The sequence below is a fragment of the Ctenopharyngodon idella genome, chromosome 7 (genome assembly GCF_019924925.1).
Source record: "Ctenopharyngodon idella isolate HZGC_01 chromosome 7, HZGC01, whole genome shotgun sequence".
Taxonomy (NCBI): domain Eukaryota; kingdom Metazoa; phylum Chordata; class Actinopteri; order Cypriniformes; family Xenocyprididae; genus Ctenopharyngodon; species Ctenopharyngodon idella.
Window position 1 is genome coordinate 24,535,406 of NC_067226.1, and position 24,128 is coordinate 24,559,533.

At 36.8% G+C, this 24,128-nt stretch overlaps 1 protein-coding gene across 3 annotated transcripts in view; it reads left to right on the forward strand.

The window, feature by feature from the left end:
• chd3 (chromodomain helicase DNA binding protein 3) overlaps positions 1 to 24,128 on the forward strand; it is a 63,311-nt gene that overhangs the window by 34,198 nt on the left and 4,985 nt on the right. For 2 of the 3 annotated variants that reach the window (XM_051901740.1, XM_051901741.1), the window contains exons 32-40: positions 1,726 to 1,960; positions 2,056 to 2,184; positions 2,427 to 2,555; positions 6,431 to 6,539; positions 8,143 to 8,275; positions 11,915 to 12,110; positions 13,096 to 13,259; positions 13,913 to 14,039; positions 18,091 to 23,734. In XM_051901740.1, coding sequence (XP_051757700.1) covers positions 1,726 to 1,960; positions 2,056 to 2,184; positions 2,427 to 2,555; positions 6,431 to 6,539; positions 8,143 to 8,275; positions 11,915 to 12,110; positions 13,096 to 13,259; positions 13,913 to 14,039; positions 18,091 to 18,296 — 1,428 coding nt within the window. In that variant the 3' untranslated portion in view covers positions 18,297 to 23,734. Of the gene's footprint in view, positions 1 to 1,725; positions 1,961 to 2,055; positions 2,185 to 2,426; positions 2,556 to 6,430; positions 6,540 to 8,142; positions 8,276 to 11,914; positions 12,111 to 13,095; positions 13,260 to 13,912; positions 14,040 to 18,090; positions 23,735 to 24,128 lie in introns of those variants that run through there. The other variant, XM_051901742.1, reaches the window with a different exon arrangement.

Here is a 24,128-nt window from a genome sequence, read left to right on the forward strand (position 1 = left end):
CCTAAATAATAATACTAAATAATGTCATAATGAAAATGCATAAATGTTTGTGTGATGGTTATGTTTAGGGGTTATAAAATGGCATCTCAGTATAAAAACAAAAGAAGTAAAAACAATAGAACAATTTAAAATCTCCAGTGCCAGGGTGTGGCAGAGATTATTTTATTGCACAGGTTTAGAGTTAAACACTACATGAACCTGTCTATATAAATCTAGTGTTTTAGAAAGTGTGTGAGAGCATGCGTATATGTTTGCTTTGGTTTTGGTTTTTGGTTTGGTTTGCTTTTGGTTCTTCAGACAAGCTGCTTTTAGTGGTGGCTTTAATGATCTGTTAAGAGTCATATAATGTAATAATGTTTGTTAATTATAAAGTTATTATGAAGGGAAACCTATGATTTAGAGTGAGTATACGCTACTGTTCAAAAGTTTGGGGTCGGTAAGATTATTTTATGTTTTTGAAAGAAGTCTCTTCTGCTCATTTGATCAAAAATACAGTAAAAACAGTAATATTGTTTTTTTTTCTTTTTTTTCCCTAATATATTTTCAAATACAGTTACATTTTCTGTTTGAATATATTTTGAAATGTAATTTATTACTGTAATGGCAAAGCTGAATTTTCAGCATCATTACTCCAGTCTTCAGTGTCACATGATCCTTCAGAAATCATTCTAATATGCTGATTTGCTGCTCAACATTTCCTATTATCAGTTTTGAAAACAGCTGTGCTGCTTAATATTTTTGTCAAAGCTGTAATACATTGTTTGGTATTAAGGTAAAAGGTTTTACTGTTCCTTTTTGATCAGCTCAATGCATCCTTGCTGAATACAAATAGTTATTTCATTCAAACAAATTCTTACTGACTCCATTTTTAATGGTGGTATATAAAAGTAAAATACAAGTAAAACTTCTTAGAACCAGTGCAAAATGTCACATTTCACACCTAAGTAAATGTATTTGACATTGATCAGACTTTTGTTTGTACTTAAAAGGGATTGTTCACCCAAATATGATTTTGTCTTCTGCCTTCATTTACTCATTTTCATGTCGAACATAGAAGATATTTTGAGAAATGCGTCAGTGTTTTTGTTTTTTGTCCATACAGTGGAAGTTAGTGGGGACCAAAATTGTTTGGTTACCAACATTTTTCAAAATCTTCTTTTATGTTATGCAGAATAAAGAAAGTCATACAGATTTAGAACAACATAAGGGTGCATAAATTATTTATTTTTATTTTTATTTTTTTTTTGTGGACTATCTCTTTAATATATTGCATGAAAAACTAAATTTCCCTAATCCACAGATCCCGATGGAAATCTAAAGTCTCAAATCTGGAAAGGGGGAGTTTCAACTGCATGCATAGCACTTTTGGTTATTTTCAGCTTAATTTGAACAAATCTAATATAAAACAGCTCTGTTCCAGGATGCCTGAAGAAGCAGGAAGCAAACCGTCCCAAACCCTGCATTAGTGACTGTCCTTAGCTGAACATCTGCTATAATGTAATGAAATAAACATCTGTTTTAATATAATGAAATATTTATGATTTATTTGTTGCTTGATACAAAATGATTTTGTCAGGATGCAGCTTTTGAATGACTATCAATAACCTTTTCCGGGGTGCTTGAAGAAGTTGGAAGTACCGCTGCGAGTGTTTGTTTGTAAACTGTATTTTCATGTAAATACATGTGAAACTCAAATAAAGAGAGTGTTTCTCTCTTTTCTTCCAGACTTCCACAACACTGGAAGAGGGTGAGAAAGATCCCGTAACCAGTGAAAAAGCTCAGTCATCTGAAAGTCCAACAACAGCATCTGATGACTCAAAAACAAAAGAAAATCCTGACATTTCTCAATCTTCTCCGAAAGAAAAGAGTGAAAAAGAAAAACAAGATGAGGAGAGCACTGAAAAAGAGGCCTCCCCAGAGAAAACGTCTGATTCCCCATCCATTAAAGATGAAAGCAGAGGTACCTGTGGCAGCAACTGGTGAAATCTGATTGGCTGTAATGCCAGTCGATCATTTTATTGTAATTTGAGGGCTGATTGTTGTCTGTCATTACAGAGGCTCCGAAAGGGGACAAGGGAGAGAAAAGAGAGAAGGCTGGAGAAGAGAAGAATGAGGTGACATCTCCTCCCACAGAAACAACAGAAAAGAAAGAGAAGTTAGATCAATCTTCTGATATCAAAAAAGGTGAATCTTACAAGATACTACTTCTTCGCATTTTGTATGTTTCATAGTTACATAGAGAAGAATAAAAACTACCTGACCAAAGTTGTTCATACAGTCTTTCACAAAAACTGAGTACAGTCAATGGTGCATCCAACAGTATCACTGAAGTTAAGCCTTCATTTTTTTGGTGTTTTAATGTAGGGAATAAATTACTAAACTAAACATGATGCAAACATGCTTTTACTTTTTCTTTTGGGACACAGAGGAGGTGAAAGGTGAAAGGGATGCTGGGAAGGAGGTCAGAGGGCAGAGGGAGGAGGTACCCAAAGGTAATGGCAAACCTGCAGAGCGTCCACGGTTTATGTTCAACATTGCAGATGGAGGATTCACAGGTAAACTCAACTATTGGGTTGTTTAAAGCTGCAACCAAAAAAAATGCATGTAGACTATATGTTACAGGTACACTATGTAACTTTTCTAGTAGTTAAAAAACAAAACTGCATGCATTTTGCAGAAGAACATTGCTTTGGTTGTGCTTCGGCTCTGCGTGACTGTGCGGATGAATATGATTATCCTACTTCTCATAAAACATTCATTACCAGGCTTAAGAGATGTAACATTTAGATTGAAAGGATCTCAAGCTGACTAGCTGAAGACGTTACTGTAGCTTTACCCATTAATAGACATGGTACTTCCTTTAAAATAAATTCCAGTATAGCGCTACAACAACCATAATAATACTCTGTTAGAGAGCTACATATGGCAATTTATCTGTTCAATAAAATACCTTACTCACCTGTTGAGTAATAAAAACACCATCTCTGTGTCGCTTTTACAACATTTCAAATCCCTCAGTTCTCGCCATCTCCGAAAAGCCAAGCCAATGTTAATTCTTGTTTTATTACGAGCTCTGTCACGTTCTCTTTTTGCCAGCTGACTCTCCTTTGTTCCACATTTGGGCGATTCTCCAGAGGTTGGAGATTTAGCTGCTTTATGTAACCTATGCCACTCTCACACCATACATGCGTCAAAGTAGACAGAGCAACTTTTCTCTATTTACGGATATGATAAGACATGCACGGGCGAGTGACGTATGTACGCAATTTCCAGTAAAAACCATCCCATCAGGTCTAAAATATAAACACTTATAATACGCTTACCATAGTGAATCAGGGTAAGACAAAAACATGTTTTGGAAGAAGGATTGATAATGTATTGACTCATTTAAATTTTGTTAATTTTGAACAAAAAATTTTACATTAAATATATGTTGTAAACAGCAGGGCTTAAGAAAATATATTTTTCAAATTTCAAATATATTTAGTTTAAACCTTCAAATGCCAAAATAAATGTACTTCAAGTGGCAAGACAATATATATCTAATCTTAGATTTTTATAAATATATTTTGGACAATGTAAATATATACATTGAAAATATATTTCCTAATATATTTTTTGGAAGTAAGCTAGGCTGTGCTGTATCGTGAATAAGTCACGGCTGAAGGGCGTTGTTAGGCATGACGTGAAGCACAACCCCTTCAGCTGTGACTTATTCACGATAAAGCACTAGCCTTGAGTACCTTATTGCTTTTATAAAACGGTTACCACACAATACAAATATTAGCCAGAAATATGTATCAATGCAACTTTAATGAAGTAAACTTTCACTAAAAGCCTTCCTTCCACCGGAAAAAATAGTCCCTGACCGTGAACAGCAACAGAAGTTACATTTTTACGCCATTAGATGGCGGCAAGGACTGTCTTTATGAGTGTGTCAGTCAGTAACGAAGACTTTTACATTGAAAAGACTGAATTGTTATGAACACGGAACAAGACGCAACTGACAAATGCTTTGACTAGCGCTGTCAGTCATGGGAAAACCCCTGTTAAACTGTTAAAAGGACAAGATAATACATCGGACATTTAAACTGATTTTTTTATTATGAACTTAGGATTGACCTGAAGGAAAATGCTAAATCTGAATGCAGGTAATAAACTTGCTCACTCAATCTCTTTCTTACAGTACTCTTCTACATAAAATAGTAAGCTTCAATGAACAATATCAATTGAGAACATACAGTTTACATTGCCAAGAGTGGTTGCTAAGGGTGTTGTGTAGTGATACACAGAACCGTTGGGTGAAGCGGTCGTCGTGAATAAAACACAGCTATTGACCAATCAGAATCAAGAACAGGAACTAACCATTTTATAAATGTAAATGTAAAATATATATATAAATATTAAAAATATATATATTTTTTTTTTTCTTTTTTTTGTATTGTATTGTATTGTTTTCTTTTATTGTATGGGCAAGACCTTCACTAGCATCTATTGTGAGCTATAGATGAAGATGCTTTTAAGAGCCACCCAAAAACAAACAATGGCAAAAATGCTACTATAATATAATGAAACAGTTTTTTTATTTATTTGTTGCTTGAAAGAGCTAATTTTGAAATGTCGTCAATGGAGAAAGATGTTGTTTGCCTCCTGATGGTGTAATTATGGCATCTTCCAGTAGGGGCCAACAGGACCATGTTTAGAAACATACTTTTTTTCAACTTAGTTTGATGACGCTAATAACACAGTAATGACACCCTGCAGCTTATCGATGCATTTTTGACATTCATATTAATTTGATATTCATATTGCTAGTTCAGTTGCTCGATTTTGACTCCTACATCCTGATCTTTATCCATGTTTATTCTTTGAACATCACACTAGTTCATTTTTTACCAAGTATTGACAAGCACAGTAATATGTGCCAGGTAATTGTGCCAACATTATGTAAAGCTGCTCACTCATGTTAAGTGAAGCATGTTCTGTTATGATAAAGCGCAATGGAACAGTGTGTTGTTGAGGTAACATGACAGTGTGGTTACATTGTGAAGGAGCAGTTTAACTTCTCTGTGCTTCCGTTGAGCGGTTTTACCAGGAACAGCAAGCAGTGATTTCATCTGTCAGTGGTTTACAAAGACTTCCCTTAGATTAGTTTCCATCGTTCACCATTGATTATTTCCTAAAATGACTTGTGTTGAAATGTGAAAACCTATGATTTTATGCATTCTGCTTATATTCATGGTCAATCCGTATGTAAATGTACACGCTTGTGTTTATATTTTGTGTGCAGATACTGTGTAAGTGCAAGCATCAGTATTTCTCTGCGAGACTAATACTATGAATAATTGGCATGTGGTAAGGGTGGATACTGTAATGGGAGTATTGGGAATATAAAGGGAGAGTTCAGGAGTAGGTGTGCCATTTCCCATTACAAATTCTGAGAAAATTTTAAAAAATGACTGTAATGACCAACACAATAAATTATCATCAACACAATGACTAATATCATCAGGAGGAGGGTCACTTGAAAAACATTGTATTTGGGTTTCTTTTTTCCCAGAGATGCCACAAGCTATTAACTAAATCATAAAATGGATATTTATTTGTGCATTCCTGTTTTTATGTTTAGATTACTTTTGCCACCATCCAACTTAATGTTAAATCTTTAAATACTTTAATGACAATGTTAAATGTAATTTTTTAGCAAATCTCAAAATGAATATCCATTTTGTACATTATAATGTTGTAACGCCTAAATTCATTTTTAAAATTTAAAACTCGTTTTAGATTTTATTTTTCACATCATATTTTTAATTTTTAATTTTATTTACACATAATAGTAATTTAGTAATAATAGTAATTTGAACATTATTGGTTTTTTATTGATTATTTAATGATTTATTAGCCATAACATGAAAATAGTTATTGGCTTATCAGTAATTTTAGTATTGGTGCACCCCTAATTAAATGATTTTCATTTAGCCCCGATCATGTTCAAATGCCAGATAGATAAAATCCAACACCTGTCATCTCAACAACCCTTAGTTAGCAAACTAGTGGTCATTTTCTGGTCTATTATTTCTTTGATTTTTCCCAGCCCCAGTCTCTATAAATAGTTTCAGTTCCCAGAAGCCAATCACTTTTACATAGTTTAATTTACAACTTTAAAAGAGAACAACTAAACATCAAGGGGTTTATTATTACTGTAGCTATAAACATTTAACCAGCGTCGATAAAACATTTCAAGCAAACACTAAGCATACAGCCTGCACTCTGGACAAATCATTTCATTTATAGCTAGATAACTTTAAATTTATATGCTTGCAAGCTTCGTTGTTGGAGGATTGTTACCTTTTGTTTATTTACTCGTCAGCAGGTACAAGCGGTATAACTGATATCTGGCCGTGTCGTGTTTTTCTTTTCTGAACAGAGCTCCACACTCTTTGGCAGAACGAGGAGCGGGCGGCCATTTCATCAGGCAAGATCAATGAGATCTGGCACCGGCGACACGACTTCTGGCTGCTGGCAGGCATCGTGTGGTATCCTTGGAGATAGGCTGCTGTCACCGTAGAAACAATCCAGTTCCATTAATGTATATTTATACTGCGTTTGCTAAATGAACATTTTGTTTAGAGCTCAAAGCCAAGAAGAACAAGGCAATAAAATGAGATGGAAAAAACAGAGTTGCTACAAATACATTTATATTGCTTTAGTGAATACTACAGAAAGCTAAATTGTTATTTTTTCATTGAAAATAAAGATCTTTACACTTGAACACCTCAGGGTTTCAAGTATGGAATTTAAATAATTTTCAGGTCTGGATAAGTGTGGAAAACAGAAAACAGAGTATGGAAAAATGTTTCCAGACTATTGCCCCTATTCAGTTTTCTAAAATACAAAATTAAGAAGTTCTAAAAAAGAAATGTATAAAACAAGCAGAGTGTTTTCATGACAAAAGTTTAGTGATTGTTTAGGGTCGAACACAACTCTATGAATTCAAGGCGCACAATTTCATTATGCAAAACTTTGTCTTTACTATAAACTAATCTCTTTTGAACTCAAACCAGCAAACAGATAAAGGAGCAAACGATCAACTCAGGCCCTGTTTACACCTTGCATTAAGAAGCATTTTCGTCAATCCGATCACAAGTGGAAAACGCAAAATACAGGTGTAAACGGGGTCTAAAATTTTTTGAGCTTGTCCAGTTTCGACCACTTCCAGAGGTAGTTGAAAACGCATGTGAATGTGTTCAAACAGCCACAAAAGACCGTCCCTTGTTGGCAAACGCTATTTACACTAGCTTCGCCCACCAATGTCTGTTTGGGCCACTCAAGTTTTAAAAAGGACGTGCAGAATTTAACGTCTTCAGTGGTGCTGCAGTAGCGAGTAAGCGCCTTTTGCCGAGCTCGCTTTTATTTTCAATAAAAAATGAAAATAATGTTCTAAAAGTGGAAATAAACTGCGAACGAGTGTTTAATAATATTAAAAGTGTTTATTGGGTAAGGTTAGGGGAAGTAGGGAGTGTTTTTATTCTCCCAATAGGGCAGCATTTATTTAATAATTGTAATAAATATAATCATTTACACTCTATGATGTTATTGCATCCTGTTAATGTACAAAAATACTGAGGTGCAAATAGTATCTGCCAATATAAAATATAGATAGCATCTAATTACTATTTACTCTTATTGCAAAGAACTGATACGTTTACATGCTGTAAATAGAATATATCGCTATTTTCACCTAGCGTAAATAGCATATCGCTAAGAAAATGCTGCTATTGTCACTTAGTGTAAATAGAATATATTGCTATTTTCACTTAGTGTAAATAGCATCTATCGCTAAGAAATTATGCTATTTTCACTTAGTGTAAATAGCATCTATCGCTAAGAAAATAGGCTATTTTCACTTAGTGTAAATAGCATCTAATTGCTATAGTGTAAATAGCATCCGCTGTCATAAAATTATTTAGAGATGACTGTACTATACCAAAATAATGCTGAAAACAATGCTATATGAACCATTTATGTTAAATATAGTCTATCTACAGAGAGCTTTGGAAGCCTGGAAAAGTATGGAATTTTGAAAAGGAAAATTTGTAGGAACCCTGGAGGTGTTGTTTGATCCTTGACCTGTTGCAGCCATGGCTATGCACGATGGCAGGACATTCAGAACGACCCTCAGTTCGCCATCGTAAACGAACCTTTCAAAACTCAAGCAAACAAGGGAAACTTCTTAGAGATGAAAAACAAGTTCCTGGCCAGACGGTTTAAGGTATGTTGTAAATTAAAGAATAAAAATAAAGTTTTTTGTTTAGTTTCTTTTCTTTTTGTTTGTTGTGATATCCTTGGTCGAGTTTAATTTCGTTTCCTTGTGGCTTTTGTAGTTTTTTTTTCTTACATTGTGGTAGGTCTTTGTTTGAAAGCTGCTTCTTTTGTTTTGTCATTTGTATCATAATTACATACTTGTGCGTCTTGCTTTAGCATGCTTCTTACTCTACCTTTTGTTCTGCTGTTTGTATAACTCCTGCCTGAAGATTTTATCTCTACATGTTGACGCGTCACAAACACAAAACCTGAATATGCTGACACGCATTCTTGTGAAACAGTCCTGTCTCTCGTTGTTTTTCCTGTTTTTCTTTTCATCACATGTTTCATATCCTTTTCTCTACATCCTCCTTTTTCTTTTCTCAGCCTCCCTTGCTCTCTTTCTCTCGCTTTCTTTCTCTTCTTCTATTACATAATTCCGAATGCGTTGAGCAACCTGAGAACCACTGTTATTCCAGTGGAACTTCTTTTAATTGGAAGCTGGTGCTTTCTCATGCTCATAAATCACTGGAACGGATTATCGCTCCAGACGTAATTTTTCTGTCAATTCTGTTCAATAAATTTCTTAAATTCCCTTTTATTTAGTGGCCTATTTTCCTGCCTGTGTAACTCTCCCTCTATCCAGCTATGTGTTCTCAATCTTTGTCTTTTTTTAATCTGTTTTCTTTGTGCTCTCAGCCTCTTTTCTCTTTCATACTATGCTTTTTTTCCATTGCCTTTTCCTCACTTTTTCTTTAAATCAGGAATTAGAGTCTATTTTTGTGCTTACATGATGTAATGAAAAGGTAAATCTACACCACCATTCATATGTTTATGTTCTGTAAGATTTTTTTTGTTTTTATTCAGCAAGGGTGCATCAAATTAATCAAAAGTGAAAGTAAAGACATTGATAATCGTACAAAATATTTCTATTTTAAATAAATGCTGTTATTTTAAACTTTCTATTCATCAAAGAATCCCGGTTTTCACAAAAATATTAAGCAGTACAAATGTTTTTAACATTGTGACACTAAAGACTGGAGTATTGACTGGTGAAAATTCAGTTCTGCCATCACATGAAAAAAATGAAATTTTTGTAGAGGTCATGATCTGTAATTTTAAAATTTTTTATAATGTTCTCTGAGGTCCACTTATAGGGCCCTATCATACACCCGGCCCAATGCGACGCCAGTCGCGACACAAGTGTTTTTGCTAGTTTCAGCCCGACGCGGTTATCATTTTCACGTCCAGCGCCCACGTTGTTTAAACGCCCATGGGCATGCTGGTCTGAAACGAGGTGTGTTCAGGTGCGTTGTTGGCGCGTTGCTATTTTGAGGCACCTGAAAACGACTGCACCATTGACGCAGTATTTTTTTGTTGTTGTTGTTATTTAACCCCTTAAGCCTGAAGTGTCCCGCCGGCAGGACACCATCCCCTGCGAAAAAATTCATAATCAAATTACTAAGCAACCACTGACAGGAATAACACAAAATAGGTAACATTTTAAAGCTTAGAAACTCTTATCGAGTGCTGAGTTATCACTCTAAAACGGAGTGTACTTCCCGCGGGCGCCACCTAGCTATAAAAAAATTAATAATCATATTTTTCAAAACTCCTGCCTAGATAATCACAAAATAGGTGTCATTTGAAAGCTTAGAGTCTGAAATTTACAATGAATGTAGACAATTTGATTAACTCCTAAGTACTGCTGAGTAATTTGCTGAAAAATAATAATGAAAAAAATCATAATTTAGGAAAAAAATTTTTTTACTATGTACTCCAATGTGTCAAAAGCATCATACAGGTTAGATAATCATGTGTTATATGTCATTTGAAAGGTCTCACGGAGTAGAATACAACGAGTATAATTGTTGGGCTTTGACTAAACTTGAGCAAGTTTTTGTATGTAAAGCCCCTTTTTTTTCTTTTTCTTTTTTTTGCTGTTTATTTGCAGTTAAAAAGTTTCCTTTCAAACGATACCAACCTTTTGACTCTCCTTACTATAGTTTTGGAGTTACGAGTCTTTACTTTTTTGTGTGTCACTCAGAAAAAAAAACTCTGAAAATACCCTCAGGGCTTAAGGGGTTAAAGGGCGCATTAGTAGAATGCGCCTATATGCGGGTGCACAACGTGCGTACACTCTGCTTGTTACACACACAGGGACGCGCAGCAGCACACAAACATGCCAAATATCAAAAATAAAAGGATTACAATGTAAAAGATTATGATTGTGTACATAAACATAAAAATGCCTACATGTCATAATGAATAGTCATTGCATATATCAGAATGACACTCTGATTGGTTTATTGCACGTTATGCCCAAAACACACCCATGACTCATTAAGAGACTAGGTACAACCCTTTTAGACCATGTGCCTGGCGCGCTGACCATTTTTTCTGTCATTAAACTAGCAAAAGTGGATTCGGACATGCCCTAAGTGCACGTGCAAGTAATAGGCTATCTGGTTTTTGTCCCTCTCTTTGAAACACTTTGTTTTGATGGGCGTATTGCATTCAAGACTTGGAAGTAAACGCTTACTGCTATGATTGTGTAACAGTTTTGCATTTTAAAATAATTTTCAACGTCTCTGCCATTACACATGTGGAATTGTTTTGAAAACCTCTAATGGCAACCAGTGAAATTCGGCAATACATAAAGTTTGAGTACTTGGAGTTACCACAGTTATAGTTGACAAAGGATAACTTACGGTGTTTCGTGAAAATGAATTATGACTGAATGACCATCTTTTGTTGCACTGTCATTCTTACATTAAATGTTTTCAGTAAAGTGGAAGTAAAGTGAGTACATATCAAATTTTCTGTAACAGACAAAGCAATAGTAGTGACACGTGGTAAAAACATTGTTACTCACATTTGTGTGTTGCGACATTACTGTCAAAGTCAATATAGTCAGCACTGCATCATCTTTTATTTTCAGTCTCTCTGAAAAACCTGCACCAAATAGTGTCTTGTTTAAAAACAAATCCACGGGAAAATGAAGCGAACAAACGACCAGTGTCTTACTGACACATACAGTACTGACACTTTCTGGAGCTTTCTAAAATGTTAAGATCACAAGAAAGGCAATGCAAAGACTGTTTTTCCACTACTCTGCACTTCAAAACTTGTAATTGTAAACTTGTCTTGTAATCTTCAAAGGCATCTCTATGGTTTTGTTGCTGGAGTAATCCTGTTTTTGCGTCTTTCTCTGATTTACTACTACATGACGTGCAAAATGGTGAGCGGGGTTAAAGAGGCAATGATGTAGAACTAGGCGTTGATCATCTTCTGCAGAGGCGGTCTTCCGTTGCACTATGATGTCATACTGAGACAAAATCCGAAACAAGTTGTTTTGGGAGCTTGGTTTCAATAAAAGCTGTTTTGAGTTCTGAAACGTACAGGATATTTTTATAGTACAATGACCTCGTATATGTCAAAAGATCAAGGAAAATTTGATTTCTCAGCTCATGACCCCTTTAAAATATTATTAAACATTTTTAGCAGCAGTGCTTTACTTAGCATGCTGGCAGCATTTATAAATGCATGACTTCTGAAGCACCTCTTACACCTCTTTACATCTAAGATATCTCTGTTTCTCTCTCAGTTGCTGGAGCAGGCCCTGGTGATAGAGGAGCAGTTGCGTCGGGCTGCGTACCTCAACATGACCCAGGACCCCACTCACCCGGCCATGGCCCTGAACGCTCGTTTTGCCGAGGTTGAATGTCTAGCTGAGTCCCATCAGCATCTCAGCAAGGAGTCGCTCGCAGGAAACAAACCTGCCAATGCTGTCTTGCATAAGGGTGAGGAAAGTGTGTGTCTGAGATTTATCTCGTAAATATCTTTAAATGAAAAATGATGTATCAGAGGGAATATGTTTGCGTGTAGCTCACAAAGTTTGTTGGCGTCTTGAGAGTCTGATAAAGGGCTTCTGGATAGATCCAGCGGGACCAGTGTTCCTGCCAGCTCTGATATGGGAACAGTTCAAGAACATGAGGCATTTTTAATTTGACCTGGAGTTTTCTCAAGCGTGTTGTTTAATCTGTACCGATAAAGCATTTATTGGATACCAGTTCACTTGCCATGTCACTCTTATTATTGCCTGCAATTGCTGAAAGAACTGCCAATGAATTTCATTTTTGACAATTAGAATTAATTATATCACTTTTAGTTAGCTTTCAGAACTGTGGATCGGTTTTCAAAGCTGATGTTGATAAAAAGGGGCCTATTTGATATGATTCAAAACAAGCGTTATTTTAGTATTAGTTATATACTATGATAGTATTTTTTAATATTTTCAATTAACTCTATTTTTATTTTTCATCTAATATTTATATTTTAATTAATTTCAGCTTTATTTCAATTCAAGGAAATAGTTTAACTTAATAGTTTTAGTTTTACTTTTAGTTAACAATAACAACACTGTTCAAAACCTCTGTTCTGGAAATATTGTCTGCTGTGTTCTGGAAATATTTCATCTAATTTTTTCAAGGCCTAATGAATTTCAGAGTATTTGATAAAGAATAGAATTAAGCTTCCCACTCCCTCAGTTGTCAAACATGAAATCAAAGTTGACCCTGTTTACTTTCTTAATACATGCTACTGGTCTGATTTATCAGTACATGTTATTGCAAGTAAAAAAATCATAAAGCTTTAAAGTGAACAAATGCACTTGATTTTCTTAGGTAGTCTAAAAATAGTATTTAGTCTATTAGCAATTACACTTGAATGCTTTTTAACTTCAATAAATCCTGTCTGCTAATGTTGTAATAATGCACATTTTTGTAGTTCTTAACCAACTGGAGGAGCTTCTGAGTGACATGAAGGCAGACGTAACGCGGCTTCCGGCGACACTCTCCAGAGTCCCGCCGATCACGGCCCGTCTGCAGATGTCAGAGAGAAGCATCCTCAGCAGACTGGCCAACAAAGGCAACGAGACTCACACCCCGCCGGTAAATACACACACATAAGAATATACGTTTTGAAAATGAAAATTTTACTAATTTACTCACCCTCAAGTTTTCAAACCTGTATGAGTTTCTTTCTTCTGTTTAACACAAAAGATATTTTAAAAAAAAATGTTGGTAAACAGACAGTTGACGGTAGCCATTGTATTTTTTTCCTACTATGGAAGTCAGTGGCTACCGTCAACTGTCTGTTTACCCATATTCTTCAAAATATCTTCTTTTGTGTTCAACAGAAGAAAGAAATTCATACAAGTTCGGAACAACATGAAGGTGATTTTCGTTTTTGGGTGAACTATCCCTTTAAGTGCATCATCCGGGTATTTAAAGTGTACTTTTTTGGAATTTGGAGTTTTCAGTTTGAACACACTACTTGCACTATTTATACTACAAAATGTCATAGAATAGTGCATAAGTACACAAATTGGGATGCATCTTAGGCTTTGGAACAGAGCTTCCACCTACATGCCAATACTCCCATTTGTTGCAGCCACTTGGCATTATTAAAATGTGCAAAGTTTTAAAATTAATCTTACACAACTGTGAATTAAGTTTGTATTTTTAGCTGCTTTAAACTAAATCGCTTTGGTTTCTCAGATTTATAACATACACACTCTCTCTCTCGTTCTCTCTTTATCTAGCCTATTCCTCCAGGCCCATATGCCACCCCACAGAACTTCGGCCCTCCCTTCACACCTGCACCTTCAGCGGCTCTCACTCTAGCTGGGGCCAACTACAGCCAGATGCCCCCTGGCTCCTTCATATCAGGTCAGTTTTGCTGATCCATCCCCTGAAAGATCCCCCAAACCAAACTCTGAACAATTTTAAAGGCTTTTTAAATGCGCTCATGAAAAAAAAAACAGATCAGTGTGTGTTAACTGCTCATATTAAACAGAATGCTTGTACACAAAAGCAGGTTAAGATGGTGAAACGGTTGATTTGAATGTTTGTGATGGTTTTAGAAACGGTCTGCCTGTTTTGACCAGCTCGACTATTGGCCAGCTGGGGGTATTGACATGTTTGTTTGGTTGGTTGAAATTTGAAAGGCAGATTTGCTTGCCATCTGTTGATCATGGCAGTCTGAAAATGTGCAAAAACAAAGTGCTTCTTGTATGCAGCTCTGGATTAGAACATCTGCTAGATGCCTTAAATGTGAATGGTGAAGTGAATTTTTTTGGATGTTAAATTCTCCTGTCGCAGCTTAATATGCAGAGACAGCTATAAGTAGGCCATTCATAGGTTGATTTAGCTGAAAGGTGTAAACACTGTGGCTCTGTGGTGCTATCAAAACATTGCTCTTCACATCCAATGGCTTGAGGCAGGGGCGGAGCCACCTGTTTGGACGGCCAATTGCAGATGGGGAGGGGAGTGTTCTGAAAACCTGTTTGCAAACAGTCATTTTTTTGCAGTTCCTTTTGGTGGCAGAAGTGATATAGAGCATACTTCACCCTTAAGGGCAGAGGAATTCTAGGTAACATTTTCAGATAAGTATGTTTATATAAAAAAAAAAGAAGAAAAAAAAAGAAAGAAAGACCAGTGAATAGCAGTAAAAGAATTAATGTTTTTGCAACCTTCCCGATAATAAGGACTAACTATTTACCTAACAAAACGATACTCATTTTTGTAACATTTTTAAATTAAAGGCCCACTGAAGTGTCTTGGAACACGCAGTATTAGTCAATGAGTTGATGTAATTTCAACTGAAACAGGAATATATCAAACAGCCCTGCCCTTTTTTTTTTTAAATAGCCAATAGCGTTTTGTTTATATCACAGCTCGGCCAGAGCCGCTGAGCTCAGTAAAGCTTTGGTTTCCTTCTCATCTCTAACCGTTTCTCCTCATAATCTCTTCAATATCGCTTTAAAATACAGCATTCTGTGCAGAATTCAAATGGGTCTAATACGTTTTGTGTTCTGTGCCGACTCGCGCATATGATCCGCTCTGTGCTCTCGTGTCTCTGGACCGGAGCAGACTGCTCACGCTGTGGCGGTTCATGTGACACTAACGCAAAAACGGGCTTCATTTGCATCACAATGGAAAGCATATTACACTGTTTGAATCGGTTTCCTATCCTCTATATAGTGCACTATGTGCCATTCACCATATAGAAACTAGTAAATGTGTGAACAAATGACCGATTTCAGCCGCAGCTTCAGTGTCTGTTTATAGTGTAGGAGGGGCGGGACTTCAGATTCTAGAGAGCATTTGATTGGACAGAAGATTTGATGAGAAGCTGAAGTGCACGGTGATGTCATGAAAATCTGTGATCCATTTTAGCGGAAGTGAGAGACTGTAAGTTTTGAATGCTTATATCTCCTAAATGCGAATTTTGTCATTGTTTTGGAACACACCAGCTTATTTATAACCTTAAGGCTAACATATTCATACTAAAAGCTAAAAAACTTAAATTTTGATTTCAGGGGGACTTTAAATTGAAGTTTATTGCAGCAAAACTCTGATGTGAATGTGTATCTTTACCTACAGATTGCATTTTGTTCAATAAACATCTAGTCTGAAGGGACTGAGATGTTTATCAATAATTGGTTCACAGATTGTAATTCATTCTTCAACTGATTCTTTTTAACTTATATATATATACTATATATATATATATATATATATATATATTATTTTCAGTTAGTAACTTTAGTGCTTCAAGTTAAACTAAACAATTCTAAAAAAAAAAAAAAAATAGAAATGTTGCCTTTGGCAACTAACTGAAATAAGTTTAGGTTTTTCATCTAATATTTATATTATTTTATTTTAGCTTTATTTCAATTAACAAAAATGTTTTTAATAGTATAATAACCCTGGACTACACTGGACATCCTATATGCTTACAAAGACTAAGCAAGCAGTGATTTAGTAATTGATAAATGATCTCAATGAACAGCTCTTTATAACTTTTACACATGATTAACGTGGCAAAATCAACACATGATTCAACTTCCTTCTGTTTTTCTCCCTCTGTTTTTTCTCGCTCTTTCTCTCTCAGTCTATTTGTGTTTATGTGGGAGTATATGTGGGTGTACAAATGCTCTATTTCACAATAATTTGTGAGGTCAGTGTATGACAGGCTGGATTTTGACATTTCTCTACAAAGCACTTTGAAGATGTAGCATTTGATTCTTTAAAAAGATTTAATCAGATACCAAACTTCCAATGAATCTGGAATGATTTAATTTAGTCTTTTTTTTATCATAAAACATGGCTACAAATTCAATCCCTGCTCAATATGTAACTGTTCATAAATGAAAGCACATATTCTGTCCTTAGTTTAAAAAAAAAAAACACTGTCACACTTTACGTATTCATATTTCTGCAAAAATATGATTCTGGTTAGCACACTTAATTATATTTTAATTTGAGAGGGCCCCCGTGGAATTTTGGCTAAATAATTTCACGTTCTCCATCTTTGGTCCAAGAGAACAGATTAGCCCTGCCAGTGAGTTTATTGTTTCAATATTAGCTCTGTAACAGCATATGTGTGCAGGAAGGATAAAAAAGAACAAATATAGTTGTTTTTGTTTGGCATTTTCTGTTTATTCTATCAGAGGCCAAACTCCGTCCATCGTCCTGACTGTTTTTACCCGTACAGAGTCGAAGGCTTTCTGGATTGAGAGTCCTGATACCAATCTTTCTACCGCAGCGTCTAAGGGAGGCATATTTTCTTGCCATGGTGCTTTTTCTGAAAATGTCATTACAGTTATCCAGAACCTTAGCTGTGCCAGGAATCGCTCAGCCGAGGGAACATTTTTTTGCTTTTCTACTCAGATATTTTTAAGAGGGTAAAAAAAACCCATAAAGAAACACAAATGTGCTCGTGCCTTTATGCCGGTTTTTCAAACCCCCTGGAGGCAGAACTAGACGCTCAGCCGCTCTCTCCATCTGTCTCTCTCTTTCAGTCTCTGTCTGTCACTGAAATAGCCCCAGACTTCAGATCCTGGTGGGTGTAGAGGCTGATTGGGTTTGTTGAGGCTGTACACACTGAACCCTCGCCTGGCTAAAAATATGCCCCGCTTGGGGCCTGTTTGAACCCTCTGGTCCCTGATTGAGACAACTGCGGTGACCCCAGCTTAAACCGAGCCAGGGAGCGAGATGAAAACAGCATGCCAGACTAAACAAAAAATCTGAGAGAAAAAGAGATATAAAAGAAAAGAGAAAAATGAAGGACAGACTGTGTTGATCTGTTTAGCGTACTCCATAATAGGACATTTTTTGGACCCGGTCAGACATCTCTCTAAAAGACAGAAGAAGAAGTGAGAGGGAGGAGAGAGACAAAATGGAGTGCGAGCACCTCGGTAGAAATCCTAGCGGACCCCATAACATCTCTCTCAATCATTCTTAAAGTTGTCAGAAATAAAGACCTTGGCGAGCATGTCTTGTTTTCTTTTTTAAGTCATTGCCACTTAAACTCTTAGTGTTTTACATGTCATGAACTTTACGGAGCAAAAGGTTTTAGACACATTATGTCAACACAGATATCTTTGGCAAATACCGCCCAAACCGCTAACATCTCTCTTTTTTTTTTTTTTTTTTTTTTTTACCTTGTGAAAGTTCAGTGCGTCACTGCTCTCACAGCCAGTGGATGTCCCGACTTTGGCTCTCAGGATTACAATAAGAGCGGGAGGTTCAAAACTGGAAGATTTTATGCTTTTTCTTTGGTTGAGAAGGCCCTCTTCCAGCCTCCTGCCTACAGTTATGTTTTTTTTTTTGTTTTTTTTTTTGATCTTTCAATATTGAGGACTGATACTGTGCCACTGATTGACCGCTCCCAACCCCCCAGTGTCTACAGTCTGCCCCCTTTCTGCCTCCACAGAAGCTCCGTCCTGCCTGAAGACCAAGGAACATGACGTGCTGCAGCGCCAGAGGGTGGTGGACCTGTGGAAGGACGGCAAGTCGGAAGGGTCAATTGGGCAGGAGCTCCGCATGCCCAAATCCACTGTGCACAGCATCATCGTCAAGTATCGCCTCAGCAACACGGTGGAGAACCTGCCACGCAACGGACGGCCCAAAAAGCCTTAACCTGAAAGAGCGCAAGGAAGAAAGAGACTGTAGAATGTGAGGGGTAGAAAGGAATAAATTAGACAGGATGGGAGGGTAGGGTGGGAATGTCTGAAAATGTCATAACAGGCAGGAAAAGTTACTGGACTTCTTGAGAAAAGATTTTCAGGTTAAATGGTTAATAATAGTTAGATAAAACGAGCAAATGCAAAAGAGAGAAATGAAGTAAGGAAAAGAGAGCTGAAACGAGAGCTGTTTGGACGACGAAAACACAGACCTCTTCTTCCACTTCTGCTCTTTCCAGCACTTTTTTTTCTCTTTCTATCTCCCTTCCACTCTCACTCCCTCTCCCCTTGCCCCCTCCGTTCTCTTTCTTTCATCTGTCGGTCCGAGAGAAGTCCCAGCAGATTAATTTTTCACTTGGCCAAAGGAGCGAGAGTGCTCTTTTAAGTGCCCAAAATCGTCCCTCCCTAATTCCGCCACAAATCACTATTTTTCTGCATCCCTTTATACAGTATCTCTCTTTCTTTTATCATTTATCCACTCTCCTTCTCTCTTTCTCTCTCACAAGCACATGCACTCATGCAGCCTCTCACAATGTCAGAAGTGAAGGATTCCAAAGACAGCAGTTTTTTCCAAAATACCACAAGTTTGTTTTCTGTCATTAAAACCCCTGACCCAATCAAAACTGTTTTGGAACTGAGGCACAGTGGAGTGGAACTATCTTTTTTCCTGGAAACTGCGGACCTCTTGAAAAATTCTCCAGCCGCGGACTCTCTGCGTTCCTAAAACAGGACTGTGAAATGTTACAGTGGCACGAAATCGCCCCATATATATGGAGACTGATTCTTCATCTTTTGCAACCTGTCCAGAGCGCTGACGCAGACAGAAATATCTTTGCACCTGATCTGAGATCAGTTTAATGGTTTTCCCAAGCTACCTTATTGAAGGAGCGCACTGATCCTGGGTCAGAAGTCCTTGACGACCAAACCTGCCTGACCAAATTCCTGCGTTGTGCTAGAGCCAGATTCAATCCCCAGCAGGACATTTATACAGTACATGACTGTTGTATGAGAACTCCCTGCATTCTGCAAAAATGCACAAACACACCCACATGTGCGCAAGCATGCACACTTGAGAGCCACTTAAGTAGCTCTTATTTTCCACAACGGGGTGTGTTTTATTGTAGTGGTGTGTTTGCGTGTGTGTGTGTGTGTGTGTGCAATGCATGGTCATGTATTGTCAATGGACTGAAGCTAATTGTGCATATGGTTGTGTTTGGTTGGGGTTGATACTGTACGAATGTAAATTCAGGGCTGCTGGTGTGTTGGTTCTTCTGTGTGAGTGATTAATTGTGTGAGTGTGCTGGTTGTTTGGATAGGCCGGGTCACTGAGGCCAGCTGCCATCTCTGCATGTTTTTCTGGTTTACCGAGAAATAGAGTCTTGAGGCAGGCTGGTGTGCAGGAGCAAAACTTGGTTCCCCCTTAGATAATGTTTGGTCAGAGAAAGTGGCATACAGAGAGAGATGTTTGAAATGAAGACAGAAAAGAGATGATCTAAGTAGGAATAACAATTTAATGATGATGATTATTTTGATAAGCGATTAATATGTTTTAATCTGATTATTTCTTTGATTGATTTAGATAGATAGATAGATAGCTGCTCAAGATTCCAAATTATTATGCAATTGACGTATCAGTAGGATTTCAGTACAGTAAACATTCAGATTTTAGTTAGTTCTTCTCCACAATCACTATTCAGTTTTTGCAAAATATTAGTTGTTTTCATGCCTTTTGCAAGATATTGCACAATTTCATGCTTTTCATCTTCAGAAAGATATTTTTTCCTCCCTATATTGCATGAGAACTTGCTTAATAATGTCGAACAACCTCTTTCAGCAGGTTTTCCATTTACCAAAGTAGACCTGGCAAACTATTTAACAAACCTGTCTGAGATTGATACCAGTTATCTAAAAAGATATGAAAAATAAAGCAAAGTTTTTCTTTGAAAAACTAAAATCCTACTATGTCACTTGCATAATAATATTTTGGAACACACTGTATATATAAGGGGGCGTAAAGGAGGAGGGTTTTAATTAACATTATAGGCAGTAAAAATAAAAAAATAATTAAAAATATTTGTTTACAGGAACACAAAGCTTACCAGACATACAGTTTGGAGTTGGTAAGATTTTTTTATGTTTTTGAAATAAGGCTGCATTTATTTGATTACAAATATAGTAAAGACAGCAATATTGAAAAAATATTAATACAAATTAAAGTAACTGTTTTCTATTTTAATATTTTAAAATGTAATTTATTCCTGTGATGTAAAGCTGAATTTTCAGCATCATTACTCCAGTCTTCAGTGTCACATGATCCTTCAGAAATCATTCTAATATGCTGATTTGCTGCTCAAGAAGCACTTCTTTTATTATTATTATTATCAATGTTGCTGCTTAAAGTTTTTGTGGAAACCATGATAAATTTTTTCAGGATTCTTTGATGAATAAACAGTTCACAAGAACAGCATTTATTTAAAATATAAGTATTTCATAACATTATAAATGTCTTTATTGACACGTTTGATACATTTAATGCATCCTTGCTGAATAAAAGTTTTAATTTCTTTCAACAAATAAATCTTAAAGACTAACTTTTGAATGGCACTCAAGTAATATGTTAATAAAATTTTAGTTTTCCTGTAAATGACGTCATATAATTGATTAATTACAGTTACTGCTCTGATTTCAATTAAATTATTAAATGGGCCATTTAAAATCTAAATTTAACACCCAACAACACATTTTTAAACAAAAACAAACTTAATTTCTCTGTTAATTTCTCCCTAACTAAAATCTTTTAAGTAATACAACAGCCGATTAAAAGATACTTATTGTTTTCATTTAATTCATTTTGATTATTTATTTCATTATTCATTATTATTGATTTTATCAATTAATTGTTGCAGCTTTAGATATGAGAAACAGACAGCCTGGGAAGAGAGACAAATCTAAAAGAAAGAGTCGGTGAATCAGAGAGAGACAATCTGGGACAGAAAGACAGTCTGACAGAAACACGCAGTCTGAGAGAGAAATTTTGGAAGAGAGAGACAGTCTAAGTAAAAGGTAGTCTGAGAGAGACAGTCTGGGAAAAGAAGCAGCCTGAAAGAGAGTGAGACAGTCTGGGAGAGTGAGACAGTCTGAGCGAGAGAGCCAGATAGTTCCAAGATTGTTGATTGTAGAAGCAGAGAGTCAAGTCACTCCGAGATCTGAATCTGAGTAATGAATTATTTTCCTTGGCTCGCGCTGCAGGAGTATGCAGTACAACGTTCAGAGATATGAAAGTCACCCGGCGGGTTTCTAGCTCAGCATTTCCCCCTTGTAAAGGAGCCCCAACGCATTCCATGCTCTCTCCAGACGCGTTCCCATCTGAAGGCCATGCATTCTTCTTCTCTTATTGCATGTTTACGAAACGGTGCCAGTCTTAATCAGATAATTGAACTCAAGCGTTAGCATTAGCCTGTTCCAGTGCACACGTTTCTTTTTTTGCACACTCAAGAACATTAATCTCAGCCAAAACCTGTAGCACAACAAACGACTCTGGTGTTATTGTCCTTGGAAAAACTTTGGTTGTGTAATTTTGAGGAACACAAGCCAAGAGGGATTGTTCCTTTGAACATCTTGCAACTGTTCCTCAGTGCGCTGCATGTTTAGGCCTGAGACAAAACAGGTATCCCAAGTGCTCAATCAAGGTGGCTGTCAGGATATTGTGTAAGCATTGATGACATTTTGTTTTTTACAATTGTCTTGAAATAAAGATGCAGCGTCAAAAGCTGTGTTCATCCGCAAGAGTAATAGTAGCACAATTATTAGCAGGAGTAATTTGAATGTAGCCTGGAATTTGGGGTGGGTTATTTCTTCAAACCAAAGGTATTAAATGATATAACCCCATTTACTAAATGTTGTAATAGAATAAAGTAGAATAGCATAGAGTAAAATAAAGTTGCCACTGTCGCCTCTGGCTTGTTTAGTCGGGGAAACCTAATATTCAACAATATTATTGATCTGCCTGCATTGACACCATTGTATGCGAACTGAACTGAGCTGGATGATGACATCACTGTTTCCTCCAACTGATGATTTTTACAATGGAAATGAATCAATACTGAACTTATTTAAGCTGGACAATGACTTCTAGAGCTGCTATACAGGAATTATGTTTCCTGCTATCACTGTAAAGCTGCTTTGAAACCATTTGCATTGTAAAAAGCGCTATACACTGATCAGGCATAACATTATGACCGCTGACAGGTGAAGTGAATAACACTGATTATCTCTTCATCAGTGCACCTGTTAGTGGGTGGGATATATTAGGCAGCAAGTGAACATTTTGTCCTTAAAGTTGATGTGTTAGAAGCGGGAAAAATGGGCGAGCGCAAGGATTTGAGAGAGTTTCACAAGAGCCAAATTGTGATGGCTAGATGACTGGATCAGAGCATCTCCAAAACTGCAGCTCTTGTGGGGTGTTCCCGGTCTGCAGTGGTCAGTATCTATCAAAAGTGGTCCAAGGAAGGAACAGTGGTGAACCGGCGACAGGGTCATGGGCGGCCAAGGCTCATTGATGCACATGGGGAGCGAAGGCTGTCCCGTGTGGTCCGATCCAACAGACGAGCTACTGTAGCTCAAATTGCTCAAGAAGTTAATGCTGGTTCTGATAGAAAGATGTCAGAATACACAGTGCATCGCAGTTTGTTGCATATGGGGCTGGCCAGAGTATGGCCAGAGTCCATGCCTCGACGGGTCAGGGCTGTTTTGGCAGCAAAAGGGGGGCCAACACAATATTAGGAAGGTGGTCATAATTTTATGCCTGTTCGGTGTGCGGTAACTTGACTTGACGAGTCGCATTAGCGAAATTTTGGCAAAATTCAACACAGCAGATTTGTGTGACCAACAAAATCTGTGTAGAGAACATTTTCTCCCTCACACAAAACTCCCAATCGCATATATTACTATGAAATGACAGGCCTTCGCCTGTTAAATTTTACCAAGCAACGGTAAACGTGACCACAACTTTACATTCATTCAATGTAAGTCCCATATAGTAATTTCATGTGTTCCTTCACTAGAACAAGTATCGTACTATAGGATGTTCCCAGCAGGAATGTTAGACAGTGTTTGTATTTTATACATGACTTAAAGAATGGCAGAAATCATGCCTGTCTGAGTCATACTGTGAGTTTGCAGAAAAATCTACAAGTACAGCAAATGAAGCTAAAGAATTTCCAACACTATACACTCACTATGTGCTTGTGTGTGGTGAACTAAAATGCTCAGTACTGTTGTCCTCACTTATATCTCTTTATACAAGATGAGGTTTTGTATTATTATTATTATGTATGGTATATAGTATACTCTGACTGTATGCAAGTTTACCCATTAAAGGATGTCCACAATGGAGCACAATGTGGTTTTATGTTTTATGTACAATATATCATTACCATATCAGTTATTAGTCATTATTCATTTTTATCTGTATCAGTTGATGTTGGATATTCAATTGTGCATGATTGATTGCCCTATTTTTACATTTAGCTTACCTTTTCCAGCACTGATCAGGCATCCTGGTTAATCTTTAAAAACCCTTATAATTAAATGACAACGTTAAAGTCGTGATGGAAGTAGCGACAGATCTTTTCTTCCATATTATGACATCCATCTAAATGAAATGGGTTATCGGAAAAGAAAAAAAGTAGAGCGGGGCTTGGTTGTTGATTGGATTTTGAGATGTGAGATGCACTCAAAAGTGAATGCGAGCTTGCAAATGATTGTGGGAGGTGGGTTTTAAAGTGCC